Source organism: Apteryx mantelli, chromosome 8, assembly GCF_036417845.1.
Source record: "Apteryx mantelli isolate bAptMan1 chromosome 8, bAptMan1.hap1, whole genome shotgun sequence".
NCBI classification, from domain to species: domain Eukaryota; kingdom Metazoa; phylum Chordata; class Aves; order Apterygiformes; family Apterygidae; genus Apteryx; species Apteryx mantelli.
In genome coordinates this window covers 40,611,509-40,623,695 of record NC_089985.1, presented here as the reverse complement: position 1 = coordinate 40,623,695, position 12,187 = coordinate 40,611,509, and the positions used below count along the sequence as shown (strand labels likewise).

Here is a 12,187-nt window from a genome sequence, read left to right as displayed (position 1 = left end):
AAAGCCTCGTGCTTGAATTGCTCCATGTTTTACATCTTCCCACGTTCGAGACAACAGATTTTTACATAACCGTTGAGTCTATTGCAACTTCTGAGACAACTGGAAGATACTGTTGAAGGAAGAGAGAGCATCAACAAGAGCCAGATGGAAACCTGGGTGCTAGGTTCATCACCTGAGCTATTCCAGGCAAATGGGATTATTATTCTTATTAAGTAGCAGCCCCCGCCAATAAGGCTCATTAGGTTAATAGGTTTCTTGGGAGCCATCCCAATTAAATCTATTTCCCATCCAGGCATGTCCTGGTGAGGCAGAACGCACAATACTTATTAAACTGTGCCTCAAATGGCTCTTTCAGCCAGTGCAAAACCAGCAGAATGCAAGTCCCACGTGGTGTTTTGTTTTTAATATGCGGATTAGCATTTAACAATTAAATCACTACTCACCTGATAGAGCTCTGTTTGTCTCAATTTAAAATAATAATGCCATATAACTGCGCAGTGGGTACAGTTTAATGCAGTGGTGAGAGGTAATTAAAATCCTTGTCAGGAATTCTTCAAGCCAGCCAATCTCGTTTATTTGCTAGCAAAACGTTCAAATCGCAGGCTTTTGCGACGTGTCCAAAAATGCCCCGCTTTCAGCTATTTCAGATCAAACGACAGAACCAGTCCTAGGATCTCAGACCCCTTCCAGCACCCCAACTCCCAGTTATCCCAGGTGGAAAGCAAAAATACGGAAAAGGCAGAAGGTGCATGGGCTCAGCCGAAAGGTCGCACAGCGACGGCCCAGGGGAGGGAAGAAAGGGGCCCGGCGCGACGGGTGGTGGCGATGCAGAGCCCCCCGAGCTTGCCCAGCCCGATGCACCCGAACCTGCTGAGGAGTCCTACAGGGAGTCCTGCTCACTGCTGCTTAGATCCAGATTTTGGTACTAAAGGGCTGAAAAAGACCTCTGGCACAGTTTATGTGTATGTGTGTGTATATATATATATATATATATATATATATATATATATATATATAAAAAATCATACTACTTTTTTTTTTCCTGTCAGTCTATCACTGTGCCTAATCAACAAGAAAAATGATGCAAGTTATATGCACTGGAATAATAGGAAAAGAGATACACGCTTATAACAACCAGATATGAATTTTAGTGAGGGTTTGAGATGCACATTATATAGCCCAGACTGTCTGTGCTTCCTCCTCTTTTAGTAAGAACATAATTTAGATCCCTTTTTGGCATCCAAGGGCATCTTTTTATTAATTGACAAAGACTTTGGAGCGGGCTCAGACCACATCTGACCAAGGAATGTTCACAGCCATAACCAGAAATAATTTAATTTGGTTCTGGCTATAGAGCAGTAACATCAAAACACATCTCCTTGCCAGGGAAAGGTAATGTTACAGGGGCAACCTAAAGTTTTGCATGAAGGTTTCTGCTGAGAATTTCCAGAACATTTCTAGGTGCGTTTCGGGCATGTCCATGAAATAGCTGTATGCTTTCTTGGCATGCTATCAATATTGTTATTTTTTAAAGCAGATCAAACAATTAGGAACCATTTATTCAGGTCTTCCACCACTTCCCCCAGGTCTCAGAAGCTGAGAGTAAAAACAAGAGCTGAATCTCAGTTACTGTTCATTTTGCAAAACCAAAATCCAGCGAGGGCAGTTCTGTAAACTCAATGCTAGAATACAGCTAGTGAGATTTGGCGAGACCATCTCCATTTTTTAAACAAGGCCTGAGCTATATTAAGTGAGGTTTGCATTTATTGAAATGGCTCTTAATAAACCAAGTAAAATGGAGAATGTTTTGTAACTACACGGTGGATCAGTGTCAGGAGTGCAAACTGGGTGACCCTATTTGGTTTGGGCCAAGCGCCCCTATCAGCTGTACGGATCACCTTGTAAGCCCAAAACCCGCGCCCTGGCGAAGCGCGTGGATGCTTTCTTCCTACGCTAAAGCAGTGCCCCATTTTTTCTTTTCAAACGGAACGTAAGAGGCTGGTAGTTACCACACGCCGGGACGTCGCAAAGCTCAGACTTGAAGTTCTCGTCCAAGGTGAAGCACCACGGGGCTTCCTTCTGGCTGCCGGGGTTGCGGCAGTACGAGTGGCCGCCGTTGAGCTCGGGGTAGCGCACGGCTGTGAAGGTGTGCGCGTGGGGGTACTGCGACACCCACGGCTGGCACTGCCGCCCCGACCGCGTCACGCTCACCGTCCCCCGGTAGTCCACGCCGGTGCTGTTGTAGCATTTGTGGTCTGCAAAAAACAATGAAACCCGAAGGCAACGATGGACTGGGGCGAGGCGGAGCGCTCCCGTCCTCGCCGGCCAGCGCGGGCGTCATCGACCTCGCGGAGACCGAGTGCGTTTCTGCTAGCCCGAGGCCGGGAGACCCAGCTCGGGAGCGAGGGCTCCCTGTTTGCCGCGGCCGTAACGCAGCGCCTGCTTTGCATTCACATTCCTGGGAGGATTTAAAGCTTATGGCTCTGTAATGAAAACAGCTTATGCCAAGCATTTTTAATATAAGATGCACAAAAGAAGTCAAAACTACAGCGGGAACCTGCATTGCACGCGTTAACCGTGATAGCAAGGCAGAGATCTTGCAGGAGGCACGTGTCCTATCTGCCTATTCAGGACCTACGAAGGTCCCGGCCAGGCGGCAGCCCAGCCCGATCAGAAGAGGGAGCTGGGGCGATGCCTATAATTAGGCGCTAGGAGGTAGGGGCAGCCCGGATCCTGATCCTACGAGCGCCCGTGCTGCTCAGTGCTCCCAAATTGCACCCACCGCCCTGCCAGGGTATACCGGGCTGCTGAGGGGAGCACACGGAGGCTGTGCCGAAAGCACCGCTGTTCCCCAACGCTGGAACGTTTTGGGGGAAGTCAGGGTTTCCCCGTAACATTAATTAGAGAAGGACTGAGGCCAGTAAGCAGCTTTTGGCGTAAACCCAGAGACGGCTCAAGAAAAGTGTTTCTGAATTCCTGCTTGCCCCAGGCTCGTCGGTGCGGCACCGCAGGAGCTCGGTAAGCCGTGAGCACGGTTTCTGGGAGCCTCCAAAGCCCAGCACTAGCTCCAGTTGCGACACACAGGCAGCGAGATCCAGCAGCGGTATTTTTTGCTTGGAAGCACAAAGCGTTTTCACTTACTTTTATTTATAGGATCTGCCATTGGAATTCCAATCCGGATACAATTTACGGCTTCCGGGCTGTCTGGCTGGGGAAGATCTTCACAGTTGGGCAGCTTTAATCTCATCAGAATCATGGGATTAGATCTTGCAAAAATATACTCTGTCTGGCAGAGGACGTTTTCCAGGATTTCACACTCATCACGGCACAGGTCTCGTGGCTTGGGAGCCGACGAGGTCTCATCGCAGTAGGGGAAGGCGTAATGGCACAGCGACGGAATGGCAAACTGGGAACATTTATCCGACAAATGACTGGACGTGCCAATCATGGTGAAGGCAGCTGGAATATACACAAAAGGATTTTACTTAATCCGGTAGGAATTTGATTCCTGTGCTCTCGCCTTTGCGGCGTAACCCTTACTTCCCATCGTGACTAGTGTTCTCAGGCATTCAGGTGATGGACGTGCCTTCCGGAAATACAGAGCACTCATTACATTAAAAGTTAATAACGATGTTGATGTCATTGACAGAAAAAAAATACACCTGGTTTTTCCACACTGCATTAATGTTAAGCACATTACTGAACCCCAAAAACCTAACTGCACATTTCTTTTCCAAACTAATTTATAATGGTTTACAAAATCACATGGTACTTGTATACCTTATGCCCAGCAGGTAAAAATAAGAGTCCCCACAAGCTCCATAATGAGAAAGCTGCACCTCTGTGAAATACTGCATTGCTTTTCAAACTGAATGTAGTAGGTTTATGAACTACTGGCTGTACAAACATCATGGGTCTTGCCTGTGGGCAACGCCAAAGGTTTTCTAGCAGTCCTGACAACACCTACAAAACGGAGGGAGGACGCTGCAGGAGGAAGAGACACTTGGAATATGCTGAGGGCAAGAGACAGGATACAGAGCAGCCAGTCACTGCGGCTGGGATCTGGCCAAGGTCAACTTATGTTGACTTATGAAAGGGTAGATAAGTGTCCTGACGCTCCTGAGGCCTCAGCTTGAGTGCAGCACCCCCATCGGCAGGGTCTCCCACCGAGGTGATGAAACACGGCTCTTTCCTGAACCTAAAGGCAAACGCTACCTGCTGAATTACTTATGCAGCCCCTTCCAGCACCTCTGGCTCTTCCAAACAACCTTGACCATGGAATAATGGACCGAGGTCGGTCTCTCTTCACCTCTAGTACCTGCTCGGGTAACAGCCCAAGGCAGCCTCGCTGCAAGCCGCTCGCACGAGCTGCGCGCACGCGGCCCCCTTCTCCTCAGGAACCCCCTTCGCTTCTCTGGGGGAAGGAGGCGAGCAGGGACACGAAGCCTGCTCAGATCCTCCTGGCTCTTTGGACGACTCGCTCCATGGACCCGGGGCCGTGCAGCAGCCTGAGCGAGCTCTGCCGGGGAAGCTCGCAGCACAGAGCAAATAAACGTAGCATTGCCAGCTATCAAACTCCAGCAACTATTTGGAACAAGACAGCTTCTTGGAAGAGAAGGAGAAGCCATTTTTCACCCACCTGTGATCTGATTTTCTATTTCACCTTGCATGTGCAGCGACTCCATGTATATGGTTCGATTTCCAATAAATCTTGCACAAGCGATCCCCCTGTAGGGCTGGCAAAAACCGTCCTCTTCATACTCGTCACTGAAATCAATCACACGCACAACAGGGTAAAGCACTTCCCACGCGCGGCTGTCCCGGAACGTCCCCGCGGGGAGCCGCGCTCGCACTCGCCCAGGCCTAGCCGGGGGCTTAGCGCGTTCGCCTTGCTTTCGGCGATTCGTTCCGGGTGAAGCGCGCCCGGCGCCGGCCGGCCGCCCCGCCGCGAAGGCGCTGCGGTAAGGGATTATATGGTCTTTAGGCGGTGCAGAGGGCATTGCACCGGCTTTGTGCCCCGGGTGATTTTAATTTTAACCTGAAAGGATTCCCACAGTGCTGCAGGTAGTTTTCAATATCTCACAAACCATCCCAAAGTGAATACAGGGACCATACAATATCATTCATGTTTTTATATATAAATAAATAAATATATATATATATTCTTTTTTTAATTTCAGCTGCATGGTAGAAGCAGGTCAGAGCATTTCAGGTTAGCAAAAACTCACACTAATGTTCTATTAAATGAATGCTTTTTGCATGAAGGGGAAAGACCGTATTCAGGACTAGCCCCGGCACTGTTTAGAAGAGCAAACATAAATCACCTGGAAAAAAAAAAGATTTATATATATTTAAAGCACCTAAGACACTGTTTTCTACCTTCCAACCAAACTTGAACTTTAATAGCAACAAACACAGAAGGAAGAGTCATACTAGCAGGGACAGAATTAAAAATGTATATAAAATAAAATAAAAAAAAGTCACACCCCTTCCACCACTGACACCCTTAAAATGGGAAATGTTTCTTCAATGTTTTGCGAGTGTGGTAACAGTTATTCCTAAAACAGAACCAAAGCTAAAACAGGAGTTAAATGGACATATTTCTTTCATTAGGTGCTTTGTTTTATACACTATAGGAGACATTTAATACATAAATCCAGATGTGAAAATATTTGCCAGTATTCTTCAAACAAAGCAAAGAAAGGAAATTACCAAACCTCTGAAGAACAGACCCGTCACTGCTTATTTTGAACAGATAATCAGCAGCTAACTGCTGGCACACAACGCAGTTAATTTTACGAACGTTTGAGGAGGGGTTCGCGTTCACGATCACCGAAACACGCACCCGACTGCATGAATCACCATCTGCCTTCCTGCTTTGGGAAGCCACCTGGAGACGTTTGGGAGAGGTTTTCTGCAAAGCTGCACACCTAGGCTCAGGCCTGGCAAAGGAAGATGCCTAACAGAGCATTTGCTAAAGACTTCTTTGTTACTTGTGCTGGTTCCCAAATTAGGAAAAACAATATTGGAAAACCCCCGAGTATGATCATATCTGGGCAGGCAAGGGGTTACTTTCTTTGTACGCTTTTTTTGACCATTCAGTCCTGCAAAATCCATCCTCCTCTAGGCGCTGCAAGCCTAAGAGTGGAATCAGACTATGCTGTTAATAGCGAAAAAAATCAGAGCTTTTTTAATCAACTCTGCCATTAAGTTTAACAAAAGACACTTTCATCCCCTCCTGAAGGCCTCGTAGTGAGTGAGCGCTTGGAAATGCAAATCGCAGTTAGGCTCTTTGATGTCGGGCTTTCATTGTACGCGTGGCTTTGAGCAAGGATCCAGTTTAACAGTGCGACTCCCCAGTGCAGCGTCACAGCGGCGAGCGAGCGCTAATGGGATTAAGGGCAGAAGCGCTAGGACTGGCTTCCAGGACGCCCCAACATCTTTCAGCAAACTCTTCAGGAGTGAGCTCCAGAGCAGTGTCCCAGCATCCGCGCAGCGTTATTTTCCAGTTCACATGGAGAAGCTAGAAACAATGAACTAAAATAAGTAATTTATGACTGTGAAGGCAGGGGGAAGGGGGCAGGGAAGAGGAGTGGTAGAGATGGAAACCTCCTTCCACAGTCACTTCAAATCAATTGAGAAATCAACGGGAAGAAGTCTAGGCTCCACTTCACCGGATGATGTTCAAGATGTTCCCAGTTGCTGAAGTACATTGAACAACGCGATTGCAAAAGTACAACCTTTAAACTGCAAGTTAAGCTCCTGATTAACTAGAGCAGCGGTAGGCTGAGATGTCTTGGGTAACAGTTGCTAGCCAGCTACTGCAGGGACTCTGAGATATAAACCTGAGACATGCAGACACATCCATGTGTTCCCACATGGAGTGGGCTCTGGCTAAACTATTTCTACTCTGTCGGTTCTTGAAGAAGCAAAAAAGGAGTAACAGCTGAAACCTGAACAGAAAAACCACAATAGCTACCTGGATGGCCGTTCTCCATCTTTTAATCAATCAAAATATTATCCAGTAATGAACAATTTATTATGGAATTTAATTTCAGGACTCTACCTAACAGCAACTGCTCTTGAAGGCGATCAAGCATTGCAATTTAAACATAGGGTTAGACAGGGAAGCCAAAATCAGCAGGAATGTGATTAACATAACAAGTACCTCACACTAAGATTCACCTTTGAACTAAAGCAGATTTAACTGAAATAGCTGCACACAGTAAGGACCATGAATGAGCTGGGACACCAGTTTACCTTGATGGAAATGCCCTGAGGTGCAGGATTTTGGAGATAATCACAAAATGTGAAGATTAGAGTAATGAGAGCGGCCCAGATCCCTAAGACTCTTCCTCCAGGGGCTGAATGCCACAGTTGAATCCACCGAGGTAAAACATAGGATTAGTAGCTCAAATGGAGCAGGCACTGTTTTGAACTGTTTTGGAAATCAGCTCCATTAATGGGGCAGAAGGATAGCTCAAGTGAAAGAAACAGGAGTATCCGAGTATGACAGAAATAGCCCTGGGACGGGAGATTACTCAGTCACCTGGTGTCCACGCCGAGAGCTGCTAAAGCGGGGTGGATGATAAAGCAGTTGTCCTGGGAAGCACTGGGCTATTACGTTCATCCGTTGCTTCTGACAGCTCGGAAGAGTTCAAAATAGCTGCTCCTGCCAATAGGAGTCTTGACTGTATCTTGGCAGCACTTTGGGGCGGTGAAGTTACTGGCGCACGCCAGCCAGTAAACGGCGGGAGCCCCGCGCCTCCCTCCCTCCGCTTCTGCATCGTCCTTCCTCAGCGTCCGCGTTCAGACCAAATCCCCTCTTGCCTCTGCGTCTCTTAACGAAGCCGATCCCCCTCGCTCCCGCAGCTCGCTTCCTCGCACGCGCGTGCTCTCTTGCTCTTTCCCATGAGACGGCTCGGGATGAAGATTTTTACCTGTACGGTCTAGTCCCTCATCAGGGATCCCTTAGTTCGTCTCGTCCCCCAGAATGGAGCATTTGGGGGCAGCAGCCAGCTCTTCATCCAAGACCGTTTGCAGTGACCAGAACGCCGTGAAGGCTCAACAGGCTCCCTCTGCTCCCCAGAGGTCTCCTCCGACGGTGGGCTTACAAAAACAACGGCAAACCTGCCAGAACAGACCTTTGGCCCGCCACGGAGTCCATGACAGCGAGCAGAGCTCACACATGCTTTAAACAGATTCCCCCTGCCCTTACAGCTGCCAGCTGGCAGGAGCTGCGATGGCTGGCTTTAAAACACGGCTATCTGTTTCTTAGGCTCGAGACTGAGATCATCAATTCCTCTCACATAGCTCAAGTTTTACATACTTCAAATGCTTTTTGTAAGCTAATCACAGTTTCGCTGTTCAAATGTGCATCTGTTCCACGGGCCTGATCCACTTCAATCGTGAGCAAAAGAATGGGTCCCTTTGGCTCACATAGGAGATAAGTTAAGCCTGATTCAGCAATGAATGCGTGTTAAAATTTACGTAAAAGCTTAAATCCCACAGAAGTGGAAGTCAATTTAAGCACTTAGGCATTGCTAATTGGGGACGGACTTAATCACTTGCGTAAATTTTCTACTGAACCAGAGATGCGACCGGTGAGCAATTTAAAATCACAGACGTTAGCCCGTAGGAAGGACTTAAATACTAATGTCAGGAGCAGCTCGGGAAGCTGGCGGGGTCGGGGCCTCGCTGCTCAGGTGCTGCACACCCGCCCGGACCTCTGCTTCCTGCGCCCCACAAATCCCTGGCAACGGCTCGGTTAAGAGTACAGAAGAAAGAGAAAAGAGTTGGATTTTAATGACCGACAGATGATAAAGCACTGCGCTGTTTTACGATTATTTCTTTTCAAATTTGGTTTCCACTCTGTTTTCTGTTTGACTCTTAATATTCCCAGGCTGGCCCTGATGTTTATCTTGGAACTCGCCCATTCCTTTTAGATCCTGCCGAGGCTCCCCCGTGACAATACTTTTGGCTTCATGTAACAGCACCGCGTATTAAATTTACGCTATACTCAGGTGTTCTTAAGTATTTGCTTGAACAAAGTTTACAGAAGACAGAATAAGAGCTTTGAAGGGTATTCACGCCACCTAACCTAACCTAATCTAACCCAGCGCCTGCATCAGAATGCAAAATCTGCCGTGGGTCTTCATACCGCCCAAACCGGAGAAGCTTCTTTCCTCCTATTGATTACAGAGGGTGCCTAGAAAGATCAGCATCCTGATCAGGTACTTCGTGTCTCCTTGGGTACATCTGAATAGGAGCAAGTGCCTGCACGAGTGCAAATAAATGAATGTAACTTCATTCACGGAGACCAAGTCTATTATTCAGAGCTTCGCTACAGATTTCTCAGCAGTGACCTGGATTTCTTCTGGATATTCAGTACTTGCTACATTATAATAGAGTCCCTGCTGGTACTAGCAAGACAAGCATGCAAAGCAAGCGCAGGACACACAGTAGAAGTCAGCGGCAGAGGGGAGGCATGCGCCTTTACACTCATTCTTCTCTGACAGCCCTGCTGCCACCACATGTAAGTACTAAGAAAGTTTTTTGTGAAAAGACGGGGACTGCAAGCTTGGAGCTGGAAATAATTGCAGATGTACTGCCAAGAGGCTGTCTTTCACATGTTGTTAAAGACGGCAAAGGTCTTGACACATATCACCTAGACAGAACCAGGAGAGACCAAGCCACAGCAGAAAAAAAAATTTGCAAACAACTGACAGAGAACTCACTGTCACCACTCGGGTTCATTTTCCTCTCATTAATTTTCTTCTGGTTTCTGTTAGCAATATTTACATCTGTCGACTCTGATCACCAGCAGCTTTTCACATACTGAGACGGTAATAAATTAATAAAATAACCCTAAACCAAAGAATGGCCAATGCAAATAATTCATGCTTTTCCTCCTTCCCTTTGCTTCTTGGTCAGACCATCCCAGTGAGATCCAGCTCTTCTGTCTAGGATAGTCTCTTCTACTCCATTTGACCTTGGGATATTAAAGAGGTAAACATGAAAGGCAATAAAGCAAAAGAGAGCTTATGGCTCCACATGCAAGGCTCTTACAGAGAATGAAAAAGCGCATTCAGAAAAGGCAAAGCAATTTCAGACTATGAAGCCACCCATCACTGGGTCTGGCACTGCTACAACACTGCTACATCACTGTGATCTCAAACACAAGGGTGCTTCATGATGTGAAATCGAGGCACTGTTTCCGTAAAGGTTATCCAGTTACGGACACCTACTAGTCCATCCAGTCTGCATGGCTTCCCAGCTCTCTTCCAGGTGAAGTACAACATAAGTAACATCCACACGGGACCAAGTGCAGCAGGACCTCATGAGACAGCAGTTCTTGTAGGATTGTTTCTTATGGGAGATCCAGTAATGAGCAAAAATCCAATGCAAAACCCATGAGTTTGTGCTAGGACCCCAGGGAAATTAGCTAAATGGGCCATATCACTAGAGATCTCTATCTCTTCTGCTTGTGGTGCTGCAGCTCCAGCAACAAAACAGATTCACTTACTACACAGCCCAGGACTCCTCTGTTGCCATCTGCAGCCTCTGAGAGCTTCTAATTGCCTCCCAACTTGAAACACAGGAGCAGCTTTTTAGGCATCCCCTAACAAACCCGTCAGGCTTCCTTGTGGCAGCTGAACAGAAATCGCCTGAGCCCCCACAACCACCAGTTCTCAGTTTGCTCCTTACCTGGTTATACTAAACCTAGGGGGGCTACTAGGTCTCTGCCTCATCCTTACACACCTCCGCATAGTCTGCTTTACGAATGCAAACCATTTCAGCAAGATCCTATGTTAAAGTCCACTTTTCAACATCCTGCCTTTTCTTTCTACTCTTTTTCTAAATTACAAGAAACTGGCCATATCTTAACGTTCCTAGCAAACACCAAGGTCTAGGAGCTAAGTTTAGCAAAAGCTTTGGTTACAAGACTTTAACATGAGCTCACTTAGAAGTATTTAATAAATTAATAGAAAAGCAGGACCTTGTGAGATCATGTTATATTTATTTTTACAATATCCAATGTATTCATAATACATACTCCAAAGGTGGCGTAATTGGGCAGTCAAGTCTACCATACCCCACAGATTTTTTTTTGCTTTGAGGAAGGATTCACATGAGTGCAATGAGAAAGAAGCATAAACGCAGGGCTAATTTTGATATCTTGAGAGAAAAGGGGCAAAGGAGAGATGCGGGACAAGGCAAGACCAAGTCCACAGTGCTTTAAGTGTCCTAAGAAAAAAGGCAGGAGCACAGCTCTCCCTCTTCATCCGTGCTCCAACACCGGCCTGCTATGATAAATATTTATGCTCACATCTGTTAATTCGTTAGTTAGATCAGATCGTTGGGTTACCACTGTTTTGGTAACCAGATCTTCAGCTGACACCAATGTAAATAGAGGAACGTAATGAAGAGACAGTGAGGAGTTAATAAAATCAGCAGGCGACCGGACACGGCAACGTGCGGCGATGCTGCCGGCGTAGAGGCCGCCCGCGCTGGGAGACGCCCGCGGAGCCGGACTGCTCTCGGACCGTTCACCGAGCGGGACGGCAAAAGCAAAGGAACGCTGTGCTATCACCGCGATCTCCAAGCAGAGAGCGCTTTGGCTCTATGCGAGGCCTGTCCAGGCTTTTTTTTTCACTTAAAAAGTGAAAGGCATTTTGTCTTGCTTAAAAAAAAAAAAAGGTTTTACCATAGCACTAAACTGATCAGAGCTGTTTCTCTAAATAATTCATATCCAGCAGCAGCGTAGTGATGGGAAAACGCAGCCAGCGTCGCCTCGGCGAGACGAGCAAGCGCTTTATAGCCGTCTTTTCCGAGGGAAGACCGCTGCTCGCTGCAGCAAGGCACGGAAAGCGCCGGAGGACTCCCGCAGCTCGGCTCCGCCAGCAGGGCCCGGCCAGACCCCCGTGCCCTCTCGAGAGCCGCCCAGGAGGGTCCGAAAATGCACCCGCCTCTTAAATCCTGCCCTACCCGTCTGCAGCCCCCCGGGCGGTTCCGGAGGGTCTCGCTCTAGCGAAGCCGAGCTCCCGGTGAGAACTGGCAGGTGACAGCGTGGAGCGAAGAAACCTGCTCCAGAACACTGGGCAGTTAATTAAAAGGCGCGTCGATAAATTTTTATTATTACATATACCAAGTAAACCCTCTGTTCATGCAGTAATGCTGTATAAAT

General features: G+C 47.5%; 1 protein-coding gene across 2 annotated transcripts in view; it reads right to left on the bottom strand.

The window, feature by feature from the left end:
* ROR1 (receptor tyrosine kinase like orphan receptor 1) overlaps positions 1–12,187 on the bottom strand; it is a 165,274-nt gene that overhangs the window by 9,039 nt on the left and 144,048 nt on the right. For both annotated transcript variants that reach the window (XM_067301352.1, XM_067301353.1), the window contains 3 exons: positions 4,640–4,767; positions 3,142–3,459; positions 2,010–2,255 (listed from right to left, as the gene is read on the bottom strand). In XM_067301352.1, coding sequence (XP_067157453.1) covers positions 2,010–2,255; positions 3,142–3,459; positions 4,640–4,767 — 692 coding nt within the window. The remainder of the gene's footprint in view (positions 1–2,009; positions 2,256–3,141; positions 3,460–4,639; positions 4,768–12,187) is intronic.